Genomic DNA, 23,059 nt, shown 5'->3' with positions numbered 1-23,059 from the left:
GCCAGGTCTCCTCGGAGACCCTGGCAGGAACCTAACAATGAAATCCAGTCGTCCAGTCTTTATTTGTGGAGGGGGAAGGAGAATCCGAGGCCAGTGGGCAATTCGCCCACTGTTGGGAGCGACTGACCTCACGAATCAATAATTTGAGTTTGACTAGGAAGTGCAGCTGTTCTTGGGGGGAGGGGCTGGACTGGTGGCGAACGCGAGCAGCAACGGTTCTCCCGAACCTCTCTCCCGCCCTTACTATCTTGGCCCACATTTTCCCGCTCCGTCCCGGGACCTGGACACCCAGAATCCATGGAAAGCAACTCGCGCTCGAGAACAGCTTTCGTACCCTTCTACGTGATCTGCACCTTTAAACTCACTCCATCCCAAACCGGACCCCGGAGGCACCACCCACATCCGTCTAACATCACTTCCTCCAGAGTTTGAAAAAAAAAAATCTGGGAAGGAGAGGGGTTGTGCTGAGCCGCGCTCGGGGAACGGTGTGGACCGTCTGCTGGGACTCCGGCCCTCCGTCCGCTCAGCCCCGTGGCCCCGCGCACCTACTGCCATGGAGACGCGGCCTCGTCTCGGGGCCACCTGTTTGCTGGGCTTCAGTTTCCTGCTCCTCGTCATCTCCTCTGATGGACATAATGGGCTTGGAAAGGGTCAGACCGCGTTCTTATCTTTACTGATCCTGGGCCCCAGCCCAGTATAACCTCTTCTTGCCCTAACACCGTTCCCCTCCCGTTCTATCTCTTAGACCACGCCAGATTTCTTTTTATCTTCCCTAATAACTTCTGGAGTTTGAAGATTTCTTGGGGTAGAGAGTAGCGGGTCTGGGGAATGAAGTTCTACTTGAGGCCTCTCTAAATTACTGGGTTGGGGAGAAGGAATGGCCCGTAAATTAAGAAAAGCATGTTTAAGAGCCCGGCACAGTGCCTAGCACTTGGGAGGTCCTGAGGAGCGGTCACCTTCCCACCCGGGAGAAATAGAGCCGTTGGGGACCTGCATATGCAGAGAACCCTGTCCTAGGTCTGAAGATTTCTCTCCTTGCCTCTTCCGTGAAGAGCTAGGTTACTGCCACTTGCTTGCCTTTGGGAGACAGCACCTGCATCCCAGGTAGCTGGATCTAGTGCATAAGAAGGGCAGGGTGAAGGGAGAAGGTCTGCTGTTTAAGGATCCCCAACAATTGTCCTTGCTGTGGTTCAGCGAAGTGTTTTTGTGAATGAGCGATCGGTGGTTATGAATGGAAGTTAGGAGGTGTGGCCCCCTACTCCATCCATTACCTGCATCTCCATTCTAAGTTTTAACACCTTTCTCCTCATCAGCCCTTACTTAGCTGAAAGTTGGATTGACAGTCTGTGAACTCAGGGTTTATGGTTTTCTAAGTAGATGAATTGTAGCATGGATCCCAACCCCTCTTCCATTTTTTTCCCACTGACCTTACTGTATGGAATGATTCTGCTGCAATCCTTCTGTTTTTGTTTTCTCTTATCCTCTCTATTTTCACATCAATTGGTGAGTAATAAGATTGAGTGGGCATTCATTTTGCCTGAATGCAATCATTCCTTCATTCCATAAATAATTTTTGATCACCTCCTGTATTTCAGGCACTGTTCTAGGCACTAGGGATATAGCTGTAAACAGGACAGACAAGGTTCCTACTCTCGTGGAGCTTATATTCATGTCAGAGAGACAGAGTAGACTCATGAGCAAATTAATACAGTTTCAGCTAGGAACAAGTGCTGGGAAAACAACAAGACTGTGATGGAATAGGAAGTAGAAATGCTGGGGAGGTTGGGGAAGCTGGCATCACTTGAGTTATGAAGGTCAGGAGAAGCTTTTTGGAGAATGTGATATGTGGGTTTCCATCTCAGTGATGAAACTGCATGACAAATCCTGTTAGGCCAGAATGTTTTAAATACTGACAATCCCATTTTAAAACAGACTGCCTTTTTGTTTGTTTTGTTGTTTTGTTTTTTAGACAGAGTCTCGCACTGTTGCCTGGGCTGGAGTCCAATGGCATGATCTCAGCTTACTGCAACCTCTGCCTCCTGGGTTCAAGCGATTCTCCTGCCTCAGCCTCCCGAGTAGCTGGGATTACAGGTGTCCACCACCACGCCTGGCTAGTTTTTTGTATTTTTAGTAGAGATGGGGTTTCACTATGTTGGCCAGGTTGGTCTTGAACTACTGACCTCATGCTCTGCCCGCCTCGGCCTCCCAAATGCTGGGATTACAGGTGTGAGCCACTGCACCCAGCCAGACTACTGTATATTTACAGTAAAATTGTAAGTACTGAGAGTAACGGAAGAGTAGTGTGTTAGATACGTGAGTTTAGATCTGAGTTTTTTCTTTGTTGTTTTTTCTGTTTGCTTGCTTTTGTTTTTGAGATAGAGTCTTGCTCTGCCACCCAGGCTGGAGTGCAGTGGTGCTATCTCAGCTCACTGCAACCTCTGCCTCCTGGATTCAAGTGATTCTCCTGCCTCAGCCTCCTGAGTAGCTGGAACTACAGGCGTGTGCCACTATGCTGAGCTAATTTTTTTTTTTTGTATTTTTAGTAGAGATGGAGTTTCATCATGTTGGCCAGGCTGGTCTCAAACTCCTGACCTCAGGTGATCCTCCCTCCTGGGCCTCCCAAAGTGTTGGGATTATAAGCGTGAGCCACCGCATCAGGCCTAGATCTGAGTTTTAATTTGTTCTGCCACTCACTAGCTGAGTAGCCTTGGGCAAGTTTCTTAACTCTCAAAGCCTCAGTTCCTCATCTGCAAAATAGGCATCATAACTACTTCAGACACTCAACAAATAACTTAACTCTGTTCGAGTTACTGTGTTAGGTGTAGGTAATACCTTGGAGTCAGGTATTTTGTATCTTTATTCCTTGTTCAATATTAAGCTTTGTGTGGTTGTTCCTGTTACCATTGTTGTGTAATAAATCACCCCAAAATTTAGTGGGCATTTTATTATGCTCACAATTGTGTGAGTAAGGAATTCAAGGCACACTGGGAAAGGCTTGTCCCTGTTCTATAATGTCTGGGGCCTCGGCTAAACTGGTTACCTCTCCATCTGATCTTTCTGCATAGGCTACTATGGGTTTCCTCACAGTAGCTTTATGGGAGGCTGGATTCCAAGAGTGAGTGCCATAAGAGAACAAGGTGGAAATGCATGGCATTTTTGTCATCTAGCTTTACAAGGCACATAGCGTCACTTCCACTGTACCCTGTAGGGGCAGATTCAAGGGAATGGGATATTAGGATCGCACCCTCACCCCCAGTGGGAGGTATGTTGAGGTCACATTGTAAGAAGGGCATATCTGCCACAGTGAACTAGGACTATTTCTGTCTTGTTCATGCTCAGGAATATTTGTTGAAAGAGGAAATGAATGATAAACATGATGATTGTGATTCCGGTCCTTTGTTCAGCTTACAGTCTGGTAAGATACCAAGACAAGTAAGCAGACAGTTACATGGCAGCGTGATATATACTTTGAGCAGGGAAATACTAGGTAGCTGCAGGAGCACATAGAAGGGCAGCTTAGGGCAGTGGGACTGGGTTGGGAGGATTCAATCAAAAAACAAAAGGCACTTAATATTGTGTCAAACACTTAGAAAGTATTTAATAAATATTAACCAGTATAATCCCTAAAAGGAATTCATACTATTTCAAACTTTTGTTTCATGTATCTCTTGGGTATGGATTCTTGGGAAATAGATTACATCCCACTTCCCCTACTTCCCAAAAAAAGTGCTCCCTGGGGCAATGGTTGCTGAAAGTCTTAATGAGATGGATTTCTTCCCAGATGTTTAGCTCTAGCTCTTTCTGGAAGATGGCCTGGTGGTTTGCAGGGAGGAAAGACTGAATGATCTCTACTGTTTTCATTAAGAAGCAGCAGCACAGTGATGTGGACTTAGCACTAAATAGAAATTAGGAGACCCAGGCCAGGCGCGGTGGCTCACGCCTGTTATCCCAGCACTTTGGGAGGCTGAGGCAGTTGGACCACCTGAGGTCAGGAGTTTGAGACCAGCCTGACCAACATGGCGAAACACCATCTCTACTTAAAAAATACAAAAATTAGCCAGGCGTGGTGGCACACAGCTGTAATCCTAGCTACTCGGGAGGCTGAGGCAGGAGAATTGCTTGAACCTGGGAGGCGGAGGTTGCAGTGAGCCGAGATGGCGCCACTGCACTCTAGCCTGGGACAACAGAGTGAGACTCTGTCTCAAAAAAGAAAAGAAATTAGGAGGCCTGGATATTAATCCTGGTCAGGCTATTTAGTTCTGGTCCTCCTTGACAACCAATTAATCAATGAGAGAGTTGGACTAGAAGTGCTTCCTAAGATCTCTTCCAGCTCTAACATTCTATAGAGTTCCAAAGTAATTACATTGTTCTCTGTGAGCTAAAAATTTGGAATAATCACCTATGGGGAGAAGTAGTGACCCATATTTACTGTACATTTATTGTCCTTCAGGTGCTGTTGTGTGCATTTTTCATGTATTGACTAAGCCTCATAATAACCCTATGAGATGGATAATGTTTTTATCATTATCCCCATTTCACAGATGAAAAAAACCTCAAATGAGGCACAGGAGTCCAGTGGACTAGCTGGAATACAAATCCCAGAGCCAGTGCCCTCAACCAGCATACCATTCCAGTCTCTCAGTGCAGATGCTCCTCTGAAGTTTAAAGGAGAAACTAGAAAGCTGTCAGTGGGAGTGGTTCTTGTGCTCTTCTGCCTGAAACAAAAATGGATGACTTTGTCAAGTCTCTAGAATAAAAATTTGGCGCTAACACATAGGAAGTGTTTTAACCTCCCACACAGTGTTCTACTCACATTCACAACAGCCTATGGGATACATACTTTTGTTAGCCATATTTTGCATTTATGAAAATGGTAAGTGGCTGAACAAAAATTCTGATGCAGGTCTGTTTGACTGAGACAATCATTATTTAGCCACTATGTTCTATGTCTCAGGTATAGTGTTCCCTGTTTGAAAGGCTTGGCTACCAGCTCTGATGCTTGACCTTTTGTTATTTAGGTTTCATCAGCTGGGAGTGGGTGGATAATACTTTTCAGATGTCCTTAGCTTACATTCATTAAAACAATTTTTGGATGAAGAGATTGGAAATTCTGATTGAATGCTGTGTTTAGAAATGGTTGCTTTTCTTTCTTTTTAAAAAAATTACTGTTGGAGGGTAAGAGCTGCTGATGTGGGAGACTTCACTTTGCAGATAACTGGCATAAATTAAGTGGCTATACAGGTGACACTTTAGGAAATTGGACTGCCTTCAGATGTTCCATGCTGGCACAGGTGGGAGCGTTAGTGGTGCTGGGGAGTAGACAATTTTAGTAAGAAGGTAAACACTATACTTTTTAAACATCTTTTTGCAAAAACGATCCAAGTTTTCTGGATCTGAAGTTGGTGTTAACATTCTGCTTTGGCAAAGCTGCGTTCATTTGTTCATTTAATCTTTGCTAGAGAGGCAGTAAAGTGTGGTGAATGGTTGTTAACTACAGACCCTGGAACCCAACCACCTAGATTCTAGTCCCAGCTCTGCCACTTAGTGGCAATGTAACCTTGGGCAAGCTGTTTCAGTTCAGCTTCCTTATTTGTAAAGGGATAATTAGAGTTTCTACCTCATAAAGTTATTGTGAGGATTAAAAAAGTTAATACATATAAAAGCATTTAAGTGCCTGGCACATAATAAATTTCATATGTGTTAGTCATTATTAATATTGTTATTACAGTATAATTATTACATAAAATAAGCACTTAGGCTGGGTGCAGTGGTTCATGACTATAATCCTAGCACTTTGGGAGGCCGAGGCGGGCGGATTGTTTGAGGCCAGGAGTTCAAAACCAGCATGGGCGACATAGCAAGATCCTATCTCTACCAAAAAAAAAAAAATGTAATTGCTTAATAAGTGATGGTGGTGATTATTACTATTATTAAAAATTCCAATGTAAATTGTAATATGAGTTCTCAAGGAAATTTTGTACATGCATTGGACTATTTTGTTGTTGTTGAGACAATCTTGCTCTGTTGCCTAGGCTGGAGTTCAGTGATGCAATCTCGGCCCACTGCAACCTCTGCCTCCCGGTTTCTAGCGATTCTCCTGCCTCAGCCTCCCAAGCAGTTGGGATTACAGGTACCCGCCACCACGCCCGGCTAATTTTTGTAGAGTAGAGATGGGGTTTCACTGTGTTGGCCAGGCTGGTCTCAAATTCCTGACCTTGTGATTGGCCTGCCTCGGCCTCCCAAAGTCCTGGGATTATAGGCGTGAGCCACCGTGCCCAGCTGCAGTGGACTATTTTCACATTACACCTCTAGACTTACTCTTAGGGATATTGCAGTAGAACAGCTTGGGAAGTACTGGGGTATTAGAAAAGAGTGCTAATTAGGAGTCAGGAGACTTAAATTTTGGTTGTGGTCTACCTTGGAGTATTTGATAACTTTTCTTCTAGGCCTCATGAAAATAAGAGGGTTGGACTAAATCTCTAGTGTTGTGACTCTTTACATTTAAATTTATTAAAGTTAAATAAAAGTAAAAATTGAGCCCAAAAGGATTGTCCACATTTCAATTGTTCTGTAGCCACATGTGGCTAGTGACTACCATATTGAACAGCTCATTGCAGTAAGTTCTACTTTGCAGTGCTGTTCTAGGTCTCTATTAGTAATAACCTTACATGATGGTAAGGTTTGACACCTAGCTTCTGAGTGGCCTAGGTACATGGAGAATTTATTTTAATTAATTAATTAATTTTTTTTTTTTTGAGACAGAGTCTCAATCTGTCACTCAGGCTGGAGTGCAGTAGCCTGATCCTGGGTCACTGCAACTCCTGCCTCCTGGGTTTAAGCAATTCTCCCACCTCAGCCTCTCAGATAGCTGGGATTATAGATGCATACCACCACATCCAGCTAATTTTTAAATGTTTGGTAGAGATGGGGTTGGCCAGGCTGGTCTTGAACTCCTGAGCTCAAGTGATCTGCCTGCCTCAGCCTCCCAAAGTACTGGGATTACAGACATGAGCCACTGTGCCTAGCTGAGAAATTTTATTTAACCTGATATTAATCTAGCTTCCTTGACTCTCTTTTGTTTGGCTTTGAACTTCTGTAAGTCCTTCTGTTTTAGGCATGCTTTTTTTTTTCTTTTTTTAAATAAGAAAAGAAACAGGGTCATCCTCTGTTGCCCAAGCTAGAGTGCAGTGGTGCCATCATAACTCACTGCATCCTCGAACTCCTGGCTTCAAGCAGTCTTCTGACATCAGCGTCCTGAGTAGCTGGGACTATAGGCACATGCCACGGCATCCAGCTAATTTTTTTTGTAGAGGTGAGGTTTCACTATGTTGCCCAGACTGGCCTCGAACTCCTGGCTTCAAGTGATCCTCCTGCCTTGGCCTCCCAAAGTGCTGGGATTATAGGTGTGAGCCACCATAACTGGCTAGGTATGCTTTTATAAGCATTGTAGAGGTATTTTTTTCTTAAACCAAGTCTGACAATTTTTGTCTTTTCACTTTAATTGGCAAGTTTAGTCCACTTATGTTTGTTTTGATTATTGACAGAGCTGCTCTTGTTTCTGTTATCCAGTTTCTACTGTTTTTTTCTGTGCTTTTTTTTCTTTTTGCCCTTTCTTTGGCTTGTTCTTATTTTATCTCCTTTATTAGTTTGGAAGTTGGCACTCTAGTTCTTTTCTTTTAGTAGTAATTCTTGAAATTTTACTTGCATACTTAACAAAATCTAACACTATTACACCCCCAGTGGTAAGAGGGATTTTAGAACATTTAACTTCAATTACCCCCTCTTTACTTATAAGGAGTTGTCTTATATGTAGTTCTAATTTTAACTTTTTTTTCTAAACTTAGTTATTTATTTTTTAGAGATAGAGTCTCATCCTGTTTCCCAGACTGGCCTCAAACTCCTGGGCTCAAGCGATCCTCCTGCCTCAACCTCCAGAGTAGCTGGAACTACAGGTGCATATTGTGCCTGGCTTAGTTCTCTCTCTCTTTCTTTTTTAACTCTACAAATTGGGCATTATAAATTGCTATACAGACAATATTTACTTGCTCACTATTATTGGTATCTAGGCCTTTTTCTGGGATCATTTCCTACCTGAAAAAGTCCTTTAGCTATCCTTTTGATTTTCTCTGGTTCTCTCTTAGGGGACTATTTCATACTTCTTCCCATCTTTTCAAATCTCCAATACTTCTTCCATAGTCCTTGCTCTCAGTTAGTAATTATGGTCCCCCTATAACAGAAGACAGAAGGAATCGAAAGAGTCCTTTCAAAAATTCTCACTACTGCATTTACCCACTAGTGTTCATATATGCTCCCTTTCCTGTTGTTACCTGATAAACCATCATTATTCCTAGCAAAGGCTAATCCCTCTCCTTGAGTGCTAAATCCCGTCTCGTCTCACTGACTCACCAACATTTTACCAGTGACTCTCCCTTCTCATGTTGTATTACCCCTTTTTCCTATCCTTACTGTATCATATATCAGCTTTCAGTTGTCCCTGGTACAGCAAAAATCTTTTTTTTTTTTTTTTTTTTTTGAGACAGAGTCTTACTCTGTCATCCAGGCTGGAGTGCAGTGGCATGATTTTGGCTTACCTTCACCTCCAAGTTCAAGCAATTCTCATGCCTCAGCTTTCTGAGTAGCTGGAATTACAGGTACATGCCACCATACCCGGCTAATTTTTTTTTTTTCTTTAGTAGAGAAGGGGTTTCACCATGTTGGCCAGGATGGTCTCGATCTCTTGACCTCGTGATCCACCCACCTTGGCCTCCCAAAGTGCTGGGATTACAGGCGTGAGCCACTGCACCTGGCCTAATTTTTGAATTTTTAGTAGAGGTGGGGTTTCACCATGTTAGGTTAGACCAGGCTGGTCTCGGACTCCTGACCTCAAGTGATCTGCCTGCCTTGGCCTCCAAAAGTGCTGGGATTACAGGTGTGAGCCACTGCACCCAGTCAAAATTTTTTTGAAAGAGTTGTATGTATTGGATCTAATTTTTCTCCTTGGACTGTCTTGGTCATGCTCTAATCATGCTTTCATCCTCACTGTAAATGGCAGCTCCATCCTTCTACCTGTCCAGGCCAAAAACCTTACAGTGATCCTTGACTTCTCTTTTTGCTCTCATACCTCATATCCATAGCAAAATTCTGCTAACTTTGCCTTTGAAACATATCCAGAACCCACTGGTATCTTACTCCCTCTACCACCCCAGCTGGTCTAGTCCACTATCATCTCTTGCCTGGATTATTGCAGTAGCCTCTTTATTAGTCTCCTTGCTTTTGCCTTGCTCTGCTGTATTAGTTTGCTAAGGCTACAGGAACAAAGTACCACAAACTGTGTCTTTTTTTTTTTTTTTTGAGACAGAGTCTTGCTCTGTCACCTAGGCTGGAGTGCAGTGGGGCAATCACAGCTCACTACAGCCTTGACCTCCCAGGCTCAATCGATCCTCCTGCCTCCACCTCCCAAGTAGCTAGGACTACAGGCATGCACCACCATACCTGGCTAATTTTTCTATTTTTTATAGAGATGGGATCTCACTATGTTGCCCAGGCTAGTCTCAAACTCCTGGACTCAAGTGATCCTCTCACCTCGGCCTCCCAGAGTGCTGGGATTATAGGCATGAGCCACCATCCCCAGCCCAAACTGTGTCTTCAACAACAGAAATTTATTGTCTCACAGTTCTGGAGGCTAGGAGTCCAAAATCAAGGTATCAGCAAGATTGTTTTTTCTAAGGGCTGTGAGGGAAGGATAGAAAAATCTCTCAGCTTATCTAAAAATGTCTATTTTGCTCTTATTTTTGAAAGATAGTTTTGCTGGGTACAAAATTCTAGGTTTAGAGTTATTTTCTTTTAGTATTTTAAAGGTGATATTCCTGCTGTCTTCTGATTTCTGTTGTTTCTGTCAGTCTAATCATTGATCTTTTGTAGAAAATACGTCATTTCTCGGCCAGGTCTGGTGGCTCACACCTGTAATCCCAGCACTCTGTAGGAGGTCGTGGTAGGCAGACCACCTGAAGTCAGGAGTTTGAGACTAGCCTGGCCAACATGATGAAACCCCGTCTCTACTAAAATACAAAAATTAGCCAGGCATGGTGGCAGGCGCCTGTAATCCCAGCTACTCGGGAAGCTAAGGCAGGAAAATCGCTTGAACTCAGGAGGTGGAGGTTGTGTGAGCCAAGATCACGTCACTGCACTCCTGCCTGGGCGACAGAGCCAGACTCTGTCTCAAAAAAAAAAAAAAAAAAAAAAAAAGTCACTTCTTTTTGAGTGCTCTCAAGATCTTCCCAGTGTTTTTGTTGCTCTGCAGTTTCACCATTTAAAAGTTTGTTTTTATAATTTATCCCAGTTAATACATATTATGAAGAAATATGTAGATTCATGGTTGTATTTTGTTTGTTTATTTTTGAGACAGGATCTCTCTGCCATCCAGGAGTGCAGTGACACAATCATTGCTCACTGCGGCCTCAAACTCCTGGGCTCAAACAGTCCTTCCGCCTCAGCCTCCCACGTAGCCAAGACTATGGGCACATGCCAGTGTGCCAGACTTCTAATTTTTTGTAGAGACAAGATCTCTCTGTGTTGCCCAGGCTGGTTTCCAACTCCTGGACTCAAGTGATCATTCTGTCTTGGCTTCCCAAAATGCTAGCATTATAGGTATGAGCCGCTGTGCCTGGCCATATTAATGTTTTATCTTGTTCTTGAAAATGCTGAGCCATTATCTCTTCAAATATGCCTTAAAAAAAAAAAAAAAAAAAAAAAAAAGACAGTTTCCCCTATTGCCCAGGCTGGAGTGCAGTGGCACAATCTCAGCTCACTGCAACGTCCACCTCCCGGGCTCAAGTGATTCTTGTACCTCAGCCTCCCAAATAGCTGGGACTACAGGCGTGTGTCACCATGCCTGGCTAATTTTTGTGTTTTTAGTAGAGCAGAATTTTCACCATGTTGGCCAGGCTGGTCTCGAACTCCTGGCCTCAAGTAATCTGTCTGCCTCAGCCCCCAAAGTGCTGGGATTACAAGTGTGAGCCACCATGCCCTGCCTTCAAATATGTCTTCTTCCTTCACCCTTTCATTCTGAGACTCCAAATTTATGTGTATTAGACTTTCACAATCTATTCTATATGTCTTGGCCTCTCCATAACTTTCATTTCCTATCTCTTTGTGTTGCATCTTGAATACCTTTTTCTGATCTACGCCTCTGCCTGCCTCTAATTTGCTGTTTTAACTTGTCCACTGCATTTTAAAAAATTGATACTTTATTTTTGGAGCAGCTTTATGTCTATAGAAAAATTGAGCAGAAAATACAGGGTTCTTCCCTCTCTCCCTCCTTCTCCCAACTTCTAGTAACATCTTGCACTAATGTGGTACATTTGTTACAACTGATGAACCTATATTGATATATTATTATTAACTAAAGTTCCTAGTTTACATTTGGGTTCATTCTTGGTCTTGTACATTTTTTTTTTTTTTTTTGAGACGGAGTCTCGTTCTGTCACCCAGGCTGGAGTGCAGTGGCCGGATCTCAGCTCACTGCAAGCTGTGCCTTCTGGGTTTATGCCATTCTCTATTTGATATTCAGTAACCTTATGAGATATAATTATTATGCCTCTTAAAGATGAGACAGCTGAAGCATAGAGTGATTAAGTAAAACTGGGTTATTAATAAGGCCAAATTTAAATGAGATAACACATGTGATATGTCAGGCACATATAAGGTGGTCAGTAAATAGCAGCTAGCATTATGATCACTAATAATTTTTGGATATAAAATTATGTGATATGATCTAAATAAGATTCATTTGCTCAAAAAATATTTTATGGAGCATTTAGTGTGACCATGTGTACTACTAAATGCTAAGGAAACAGAGAGGAATAAGACAGATATGGTCCAGAGATAGACACATAAACATTTACAAGTCATCCTGGGGAGTGCTGTGATGGGGCAAGAATAGGGTGCTTTGGGAGTCAGGGAAGATATACCAGAAGAAATGCCCTCTAGGCTTATACCTGAAGAATGAATTGGAGGTATGGGATGGAAGGAATTGCACAGGTAGTAGTGATTGTGAAAGCCTAGAGGGGAGAGAGTGCATGCTGCTCTCATTTAAAGAAGTGAAAGGGCCGGGCGCAGTGGCTCCCACCTGTAATCCCAGCACTTTGGAAAGCTGAGGAGGCTGGCAGATACCTGAGCTTGGGAGTTTGAGACCAGCCTGGCCAACATGGCAAAACCCTGTCTCTACTAAAAATGCAAAAATTACAGTCCAGGCGCAGTGGCTCACGCCTGTAAGCCCAGTAGTTTGGGAGGCTGAGGCGGGCAGATCACCTGAGGTTGGGAGTTAAAGACCAGTCTGACCAACATGGAGAAACTCCGTCTTTACAAAAAATACAAAATACACCAGGCTTGGTGGCACATGCCTGTAATCCCAGCTACTCGGGAGACTGAGGCAGGAGAACCACTTAACCCGGGAGGTGGAGGTTGTGGTGAGCCAAGATCGTGCCATTGCACTCCAGCCTGGGCAATAAGAGTAAAACTCCATCTCCAAAACAAACAAACAAAAAAAATTAGCCAGGTGTGGTGGCAGACGCCTCTAATTCCAGCTGCTCAGGAGGCTGAGGCACAAGAATCGCTTGAACCTGGGAGGTAGAGGTTGCAGTGAGCCAAGATCACACCACTGCATTCTAGCATTGGTGACAGACTCTATCTAAAAAAACAAACAAAAAAAGGAACGGACAGGGTGTATGTATAAGATTTTAGGAAAAGTGTGGAAAGTGAGGCTGGAGAGGTGGGCAGGTGCCATATTCTGAAAAGCTTTATAAACCCAACTATCTAAAGATAAAGAGTTGGACCTTTATCTTTAGGGCATTGGAAAGTCTTTGAATGTTTTTTTGTTTTTGTTTTTTTCCAGGAGTAACATGATTTAGAAAGACCATTCTGTGCTATCCTACAAAACATGCTCAAGAGTTTAAAATAGAAAGATTACTCTGGCTGAATTGTGGGCATAATAATAACAATAGCTTTAAATACTAACTTCATTTAATCCTTATACTAACCCTTGGAGGTAGGTCTTATTGTCTTGTTTTTATAGATGAAGAGGGAAAATAAAAAAAGAAATTGAGACTTGGAGAGCTTACTTCACTCACAAAAATTCACACACTTAATAGGAAGTGGAGTCATGGACCTAGGTCTTTCTGAATCTAAAGCTGTATTGCTGAATCACCTTGAATTAGTTATGATTTGTTATGACCTGCTTTATGTTTACTCTGTGAGGAATTCTCATTCATTCTTATAGTGTTATTAGCATATTCCATGATAGTTTACAAAGCATTTAATGTCATTTTTTAATTTAGCCTCCTTTGAAACTGTGAATTAGGTGGTGGTGTCTCCATTTTGCAGGTATGAAAACTGAGGCTTGAGGTATGGTCCCATACACCTAGAAGGTGGTGGAGCTGGGACTTGAACACCAAGCTCTTGACAGAAGAAAACCTTCTTATTGGGTATCTTGTGAACATGCACACTTTCTTCTTGGGACTGTGCCCTTTGTTCATTGTGTGAATGCTTATAAAGTTCTTTCCTTCCAGGTTTTGGAGATCATATTCATTGGAGGACACTGGAAGATGGGAAGAAAGAAGCAGCTGCCAGGTACAAGACATGGTTTTAGGTCATTCATGGTGGTAAAACACTTTTCAGTTATCAACTTAATGTTAATTTTGGTGAAGGGCTATACCAAGGCAGAGCAAGAACTGAATAGTTGCCTAATTACAACAGCAATAATATTGGCTAACATTTATAGTTGAGCCTTGAACAACATGGTTTTTTTTTTTTTCTTTTTTGAGACAGAGTCTTGCTCTGTCACCCAGGCTGCAGTAGAGTGGTGTGATCTTGGTTGATTGCAACCTCCACCTCCCAGGTTCAAGCGATTCTTGTCAAGCCTCAGCCTCCCGCATAGCTGAGATTATAGGCATGTGCTACCAGTTTTTGTAGTTTTTAGTAGAGACAGGGTTTCACCATGTTGGCCAGGCTGGTCTTGAGCTCCCAACCTCACGCGATCTGCCTGCCTCGGCCTCCCAGAGTGCTGGGATTACAGATGTGAGCCACCATGCCCGGCCAGACAACATGGATTTGAACTGCACAGGTCCACTTGTATGTGGATTTTTTTCAATAATAAATGTATTGGAAGATGTTATGGAGATTTCAAGCAGTTTGAAAAAACTTGCAGATGAACGGCATAGCCTAGAAATACCAAAAAACTTCAGAAAATGGTACAAGTGTATAAAACATATGTAGATACTAGTCTATATTATCATTTACTACCATAAAACATACAGAAATCCAGAAATCTACAAGTTAAAATTTATCAAAACTTCTGCACACTGGCTGGGTGCGGTGGCTCATGCCTGTAATCTCAGCACTTTGGTAGGTTGAGGCAGGCAGATCACTTGAGCCCAGGAATTTGAGACCAATCTGGGCAACATGGTGAAACCCCTTCTCTACAAAAACTAACAGTTATTTGGGGGGGTTGAGGTGGGAGGACCAATTGAGCCTGGGAGTTTGAGGGTGCAGTGAGCTGAGACCATGCCACTGCACTGCAGCCTGGAAACAGAGTGAGACCCTGTCTAAAAAGCTTCTGTCCGGCCATGGTGGCTCATGCCTGTAATCTCAACACTTTGGGAGGCTGAGGTGGGCGGATTATCTGAGGTCGGGAGTTCAAGACCACCCTGGCCAACATGGTGAAACCCCGTCTCTACTAAAAATACAAAAATTACCTGGGCATGGTGTGCGCGCCTGCAGTTCCAGCTACTAGGGGAGGTTGAGGCAGGAGAATCACTTGAACCTGGGAGGCGGAGGTTGCAGTGAGCTGAGATTGCACCACTGCACTCCAGCCTGGGAGACAGAGCAAGACTCTGTCTCAAAAAAAAAAAAATTAATTAATAAATAAAAATAAAAATAAAAAAACTTCTGCACACAAACAGTTATAGACCACACATGATGCCATTTGCAGAAGGGAGAAATGTACACAAATTTAAAGATGCCATATTAAATCATAACTGCATAAAAATTAACCGTAGTATATAACATATGACTAATAATTTTGTGGCGACCTCCTGTTGCTATGGAGATGAGCTCAAGTATTGTGAGTATCCACTTAAAATGCGGTGCAACATTAATCATCTTCAGTGAGCAGTACGTCTCTCCAGTGTATTGTGTATTGCAATATAAAGTAGTCTCTCAGCTGGGCATGGTGGCTCATACCTGTAATCCCAACACTTTAGGAGGCCAAGGTGGGTGGATCACTTGAGGTCAGGAGTTCGAGACCAGCCTGGCCAACATGGTGAAACCCTGTCTCTACTAAAAATACAAAAAACTTAGCTGGGCGTGGTGGGTGCATACCTGAAATCCCAGCTACTCGGGGGGCTGAGGCAGGATAATCGCTTGAACCCGGGAGACGGAGGTTGCAGTGACCCAAGATCATGCCACTGCACTCCAGCCTGGGGTCTCAACAACAACAACAACAAAAAGTAATCTCTTACAACTCTTGCATATTTTTCCTGGTATTTAGTACAATATCATAAACCTAGAATAACACCATGAAACCCATACAAGGTGCCATTGGTGATGCTGGAAGTGTTCCCAAGAAGCAGAGAATGCTCATGACATTATAAGAAAAAATTGAATTGCTTGATATGTACTGTAGACTGAGGTCTACAGAGGTAGTTGCTTGCCATTTCAAGATAAATGAACTCTTTTTTTTTTTTTTTTTTTGAAATGATATCTTGCTCTGGCCCGGCCAAATGAATCATTTTTGAGAGTCTGAGGCAGGAGGATTGCTTGAGCCCAGTAGATAGAGACCAGCCTGGGCAACAAAGTAAGACCTTGTCTCTACAAACAAAAAAAAAAAACAACTTTTTTTTTAAGATAAATCCAGCGTAAGAACCAATTGTGTAAAAAAAAAGGAAATTCATGAAGTTGTCACTGTAGCCACGCCAACAGGCGCAAAAACCTTGCACGTTTTGCCAAATGCCTTTTTATGTGCATAATATGCAGCTTTTATGTGGGTACTATAAGAAAGGCATACCTATTGACTCTAATATGATTTGAGAAAAAGCAAAGTCATTATATGGCAACTTAAAGCAAAAAGGTGGTGAAGGATCTAAAGCTGGAGTATTTAATGCCAACAAATGATGGTTTGCTGATTTTAGAAAGAGGTCTGGCTTTAAAAATGTCAAGATAGGCTGGGTGCAGTGATGCCGGTAATCGCAGCACTTTGGCAGTCCAAGGTGGGTGGATCATTTGAGGTTAAGAGTTTATGACCAGCCTGGCCCACATGGTGAAACCCCATCTTTACAAAAAATATAAAAATTAGCCAGGCGATGGTGGCCCACACCTATAATCCCAGCTACTCGGGAGGCTGAGGCAGGAGCATCGCTTGAGCCTGGGAGGTGGAGGTTGTGTGAGCCGAGATCCTGCCACTGCACTCCAGCCTGGGTGACAGAGTGAGACCCAGTCTCAAAAACAAAAAAACAACCAAAAAAAAAAAAAGAGATACAGGAGAAGCAGCTTATGCTAACTAAGAGGCAGCAGATGAATTCTCAGACACCATTAAGAAAATCACCGAAGAGAAAGGATATCTGCCTGAACAGGTATTTAATGCAGATTAAGGTACCCTATTTTGGAAAAAAAAAAAAGCCACAAAGGACATTAATAGTAAGGAAGACCAACCTGGGCAACATGGGAAACTCTGTCTCTACAAAAAATAGAAAAATTAGCTGGGTGTGGTGGCGCATGCCTGTTGCCCCTGCTACTCAGGAGTCTGAGGTGGGAGGATTGCTTGAGCCTGGAAGACTGAGGCTGCAGTGAGCTATGACTGCACCACTGAACTGTAGCCTGGGTAACAGAATAAGACCCTATTTCAGTTTTCAAAAAAGAAAAAAAAAAAAAGAAGAGAAGCAAGTACCAAGATTGAAGGCAAGAAGAGATAGGCTAACTCTACTGTTCTATGCAGAAAACCCCAGCACTTTGGGAGGTAGAGGTAGGACGACTACCAGAGCCCAGGAGTTTGAGTCAGGTTTGTCATCAGAACTGCCCTTGTCTATAAAGCTGTTAACCCCCAGCCTCGAAGAGCAAAGATAAACACCAGCTACCAGTGTTTAGGTTGTGCAATAAGAAGGCTTAGACAACAAGAACCCTTTTTCTGGATTGGTTCCATCAATGCTTTGTCCCTGAAGTCAGGAAGTACCTAGTCAATAAGAGACTGCCTTTTAAAGTTATTTTGATATTGAACAATACTCTGGCCACCCAGAGCCCCATGAGTTCAACACCAAAGGCATAAAAATGGTCTATTTGCGGCTGGGCATGGTGGTTCACGCCTGTAATCCCAGCACTTTGGGAGGCCGAGGCGGGGAGATCACCTGAGGTCGGGAGTTCCAGACCAGCCTGACCAACTTGAAGAAACCCCGTCTCTACTAAAAATACAAAATTCACCAGGCCTGGTGGTGCATGCCTATATAGCCAGCTACTCAGGAGGCTGAGGCAGGAGAATCACTTGAACCTGGGAGGTGGAGGTTGCAGTGAACTGATATCACGCCATTGCATTCCAGCCTGGGCAATAAGTGTGAAACTCTGTCTCAAAAAGAAAGAAAGAAGGAAAGAAGGAAGGAAGGAAGGAGAGAAGCAGAGAAGAGAAAAGAAAGAAAGAGGTCTATTTGCCTCCAAACAGTATTTCAATCAACTACTACATCAGGGGGTGATAAGGACCTTTAAGGCTCATTACACACAGTCCTATATGGAAAATAGACTGTCAAAGCTATGGAAGAGAACTGCAATAGAGAGAACATCATGAAAGTTTAGGAGGGTTATACCATTGAAGATGCCATTGTTGTTACAGAAATAGCTGTGAAGACCATCAAGCCTGAAACAATAAATTCCTGCTGGATAAAACTGTGTCCAGATGTACATATGACTTCACAGGGTTTATGACACATAATTAAAATCATGAAAGAGATTGTGGATATGGCAAAAAAAAAAAAAATGAGGGGTAAAGGGTTTTAAGATATGATCTTGGATAAATTCAAGAGCTAACAGACACCAAATCAGAGGAATGAACAGAAGATAACTTGATGGAGATGAGTGCCAGATGATGAGGAAAAAACACGTAGAAGAAGCACTGCTAGAAAACAGATCTGGCAGAAGGTTTTAATTATTTAGGAGTGCTTTTGACTTATTTTACAACATGGAACCTTCTAAGATATGTGCCCTGAAACTAAATCAAAGAAAAAGGATTGGTATTGTATAGAAACATTTTTAGAGAAATGAAAAAGCAAAAAAGTCAGACAGAAATTATATTTCCATAAAGTTACACCAAGTGTGCCTGCCTGTTCTGCCTCCCCTTCCACCCTCTTCTGCCTCTGCCATCCTGAGACAGCAAGACCAACCCCTCCTCTTCCTCCTCCTCCTCTTCCTCAGCCTACTCAGTGTGAAGACAAGGATGAAGACCTTTATGAGTATCCACTTCCACTTAATGAATACTGAATATGTTTTTGTTTCTTTATGATTCTCTTTTTCTTCTTTTTTTCCCCCCTGCTTCCTGGAAAGGTTTTCTTAATAACATTTTCTTTAATTTACTTTATTGTAAGAATACAATATATAATATTACACTCAAAATATGTGTTAACTGAATATATTATTAGTAAGGCTTCCGGTCAACAGTAGGCTATTAGTAGTTAAGTTTTAGGGAGTCAAAAGTTATATGCAGATTTTTGACTGCGTCAGGGGTCAGTGCCCCTCATCCTGGGGTTGTTCAAGGGTCAGCTGTACTAAGTGCTACTGTGTATTAGGCATTAAATTATGCAAATCAACTTATTTAACTCTCACAACAACTTTGAGGTTGGTGTTACTGTTACCTTAATTTTAGAGATGAAAAAAGTCAGGCACAGTTTTTTCTACATTTACTAAAATAACTTGCCCAAGAGCACACAGCTAGCAAGTGGCAGACCCAAGCACTCTGGCTTCAGAGCCTGCTCTTTAAACCTGTACACCATACTGCCTGCTAGAGTCAAGTTGAATAGTCTATAAAGTCTCAAGTAGGTTTAGTTAAGTATTTTTAGTAGAGACAGGGTTTCACCATGTTGGCCAGGCTGGTCTAGAGCTCTTGACCTCAGGTGATCCTCCCTCCTCTGCCTCCCAAAGTGCTGGGATTACAGGCGTGAGCCACCATGCCAGGCCTGTGTTTACATTTATTTAACCCTCACAACAACCTACTAGATTGGGAAACCTGTGAAATAACTGTGGTTATTTTATAGAAGGGGAAATTGAAGTACAGAAAAGTTATATAATTTGCCAGCAATTACAACACGAGTAAGTGGAGGAGCCAAGACTTGAATGTTTTTTCTGTACTGTACAAGAGAGATACAAAGACCCCAGTATATGTGCATCTACAATATACACACATGCACAGGCACACTCACATTTCTGCACCTACCATCCTATAGTGCTTGCTGTTTATACAAGAGATCCAACGGTTTCATCGCTCTGGGTCTCAAACCTTCTGCAATAACAGAGTTGCCAGATTGAGCAAGTAAAAATAAAGAATGGCCAGGCATGGTGGTTTATGCCTTTAGCCCCAGCACCTTGGGAGGCCAAGGTGGGTGGATCACCTGGGGTCAGGAGTTTGAGACCAGCCTGGCCAACATAGTGAAACCCCATCTCTACTAAAAATACAAAAATTAGCCGGGTGTGGTGGCGCCCACCCGTAGTCCCAGCTACTTGGGAGGCTGAGACAGGAGAATCGCTTGAACCTAGGAGGTGGAGGTTGCAGTGAGCTGAGATCGCACCACTGCAGTCCAGGCTGGGTAACAGAGCGAGACTCTGTCTCAAAAAATAATAATAATAAAGGATGCAGGCCAGGCACTTTGGCTCACACATCTGTAATCCCAGTACTTTGGGAGGCAGAGGTGGCACAATTACTTGAGCCCAGGAGTTTGAGACCAGCCTGAGCAACATACTGACACCTCATCTCTAAAAAAGAAAAAATAATAATAAAAAATTAAAGATGCCCAGTTAAATTTGAAGTTTAGATAAGCACCAAATAATTTTAAATATATCTATGCAATATTTGGGACACACTTAAGCTTAAAAATGTTTTTGGTGTTTATCTGAAACTCAAATGTAACTGGGCATCCTGTATTTTATCTGGCAACCCTACTAAGGAGAAAAATTCCTATTTTGTCTTTCAAGTTCTCAGTCAAATGACTATTCCTACATAAAGTCTTCAGTCATTTCTCTGGGTAGTTTGTGTTTCCCTTCTGTTCTTTTATAATCTCACCTGCATCTATCCATTATAATATGTATTACTTTGATTGTAGGCCCTGATCCTTCCCATTCCGACCTTTTATCTTTTGTGGGGAAAGCGTTTTATGTTCATCTCTGAATTCCCAAACTTGGAGATGTTGAATGATTGAAATGGTAATTGAATAAACATTTACTGAGAGCCAGTAGGTTTAAGAGGAGGAATGAAGGAGAACCAGCATTTATTAATTGCCTTCTATATGCTAAATATAGTGCTGATTGCTTACAATATTTAATGCCCCTTAGGCCTTATTAATAAAATGGAGGGGCAGTCTTTGGCCGCAGGAAGATCACATTCTCCTGAGGCCTATAACATTTGGCATACATAACTGATGCCATTCTAGTCTCTGTATCTCCTTTCTGAGAAAGCTGAACCTGGGCCTAGTTGGCGTAGAACTCCAGTTTCCATAGAAACAAGAGGGTCTGTAAAAGTCGAGGGAGACAGGAAGAGAAGTTTGCACTTCCGGCTTACGTCAGAGACGCGTACAACCCGGAAGTTGAGGCAGCGCGTTTGCTTATGGTCGCTCCCTGAGAGGATGCCGCTTGTGGTGTTTTGTGGGCTGCCGTACAGCGGCAAGAGCCGACGAGCTGAAGAGTTGCGCATGGCGCTGGCTGCTGAGGGCCGCGCGGTGTACGTGGTGGATGACGCAGCTGTCCTGGGCGCAGAAGACCCAACCGTGTACGGCGATTCTGCCCGTGAGAAGGCATTGCGTGGAGCTCTGCGAGCCTCCGTGGAACGGCGCCTGAGTCGCCACGACGTGGTCATCCTGGACTCACTTAACTACATCAAAGGTTTCCGTTACGAGCTCTACTGCCTGGCACGGGCGGCGCGCACCCCGCTCTGCCTGGTCTACTGCGTACGGCCCGGCGGCCCGAGCGCGGGACCTCAGGTGGCGGGCGCGAAGGAGAACCCGGGCCGGAACGTCAGTGTGAGTTGGCGGCCACACGCTGAGGAGGACGGGAGACCCCAGGCGGCGGGCAGCAGCGTCCTCAGGGAACTGCATACTGCGGGCTCTGTAGTAAATGGAAGTGTCCAGGCCGACGTACCCAAGGAGCTGCAGCGAGAAGAATCCGGGACTGCAGAGTCTCCAGCTCTCGTGACTCCGGAATCAGAGAAATCTGCAAAGCACGTGTCCGGTTCCTTTTACTCTCCAGAACTCCTGGAGGCCCTAACGCTGCGCTTTGAGGCTCCCGATTCTCGGAATCGCTGGGACCGGCCTTTATTCACTTTGGTGGGGCTAGAGGAGCCGTTGCCCGTGGCGGGGATCCGCTCTGCCCTGTTTGAGAACCGAGCCCCACCACCCCATCAGTCTACGCAGTCCCAGCCGCTCGCCTCCGGCAGCTTTCTGCACCAGTTGGACCAGGTCACGAGTCAAGTACTGGCCGGATTGATGGAAGCGCAGAAGAGCGCTGTCCCCGGGGACTTGCTCACGCTTCCTGGTACCACAGAGCACTTGAGGTTTACCCGGCCCTTGACCATGGCAGAACTGAGTCGCCTTCGTCGCCAGTTTATTTCGTACACTAAAATGCATCGCAACAATGAGAACTTGCCCCAGCTGGCCAACATGTTTCTTCAGTATCTGAGCCAGAGCCTGCACTAACCAGAGGAGGTAGGGAGAAGGCATGGCTTCTGATCTCCACTCCACATTATTTCTCTGGGAAGAATAAGCTGAAGGTCTCCAGAGCATATCGATGCAGTACTGTACTAGAGCTGTTGTGACTGATTCACTCAAACTTTCCTGCATGCCCCTGTGCCAGTCCTTGGGTTTACAGCATAAGTTGAGACTAAAGAGAATGGAGAACTATCGTGGCGCATCCTGGCAAATCCCTCCAGAGGACGGAGCTCAGGTGGACAGGGATTGCCTAGATGGGATCCTACTTGGGATATCACAGAGCGTTGACCATTGGCTTCCCTCATCTGAGGCGTGGGAGAGCAGACTGGATGGATGAGAATTGTTTTAAAACAATTGTGAACAGAAACTGAGGATGGCACAGTTCTACATCTGCACCTGCCCTTTTATCATACCACAAAAGTATTTTTTGAGTACTGTACTGACTTTCTGCTAGTCTCTATTCTGGGACTGAGTTCACAGATAACTACATTGGTGTCTATCCTTGGGAAACTTTTGTTTTTGTGGAAGTAAGCAAGTTATCTACTAGATTATTTCCTCTAATAAAATCTTTAAAAATAGTCTACTGGAATTTCTTTCACTTAATGTTCCCTGTGTAACTTTCATGTTAACATTTTAGGTATACTTGTCATTGTTCCTTTAAGTGAAGTAGTATTTTGATAGTTCTGAGAGAGTAAATGTTTTGATCTACTCTAGAGTAATTATGTTGTGACAATTTCCATAACTGTTGTGCTTCATTCTATATTTCAAGGCAAATATTGTAAGCTTGTCAATTTCATTCTTCATTGATTTCATTGAACAAATGAAATTAAAGTAGTACTTACTTTAACAGTGCCTGTGATTTTCAAAGACCAATTAGATACAGTATTTTTGATCTTGAGATATGTGGTGAGAAGCTGGGTGTGGTGGTTCATGCTTGTAATCCCAGCACTTTGGGAGTCCGAAATCGAGGTGAGGAATTCGAGACCAGCCTGGCCAATGTGGCAAAACTCCGTCTCTACTCACAATACAAAAATTAGTCGGGCATGATGGTGTACCTGTGTACCTGTAATGGTGTACCTGTAATCCCCAGCTACTCTGGAGGCTGAAGCACGAGAATT

General features: G+C 43.5%; 2 protein-coding genes across 2 annotated transcripts in view; both read left to right on the top strand.

Moving 5' to 3' along the window:
* The first annotated feature begins 387 nt into the window (after positions 1–387).
* TXNDC12 (thioredoxin domain containing 12) overlaps positions 388–23,059 on the top strand; it is a 34,205-nt gene continuing 11,533 nt past the window's right edge. Inside the window, exons 1-2 of the mRNA XM_050803692.1 lie at positions 388–650; positions 13,566–13,626. Of these exons, the coding sequence (XP_050659649.1) occupies positions 554–650; positions 13,566–13,626 (158 nt within the window). The 5' untranslated portion in view covers positions 388–553. The remainder of the gene's footprint in view (positions 651–13,565; positions 13,627–23,059) is intronic.
* KTI12 (KTI12 chromatin associated homolog) lies at positions 613–22,524 on the top strand. The gene is made up of 3 exons (XM_050803363.1): positions 613–650; positions 13,566–13,626; positions 17,583–22,524. Exon 3 carries the CDS (start codon positions 20,865–20,867, stop codon positions 21,927–21,929), a length of 1,065 nt encoding a protein of 354 aa, XP_050659320.1. The 5' UTR covers positions 613–650; positions 13,566–13,626; positions 17,583–20,864; the 3' UTR covers positions 21,930–22,524.

This window comes from Macaca thibetana, chromosome 1 (genome assembly GCF_024542745.1).
Source record: "Macaca thibetana thibetana isolate TM-01 chromosome 1, ASM2454274v1, whole genome shotgun sequence".
NCBI classification, from domain to species: domain Eukaryota; kingdom Metazoa; phylum Chordata; class Mammalia; order Primates; family Cercopithecidae; genus Macaca; species Macaca thibetana.
Note: the sequence above shows the minus strand (reverse complement) of the source record. Positions and strands in the feature narration are given on the sequence as shown.

Bases quoted from the DNA above. Each gene is read 5' to 3' on its own strand.
- KTI12 (XM_050803363.1), top strand. From the start codon at position 20,865: ATGCCGCTTGTGGTGTTTTGTGGGCTGCCGTACAGCGGCAAGAGCCGA.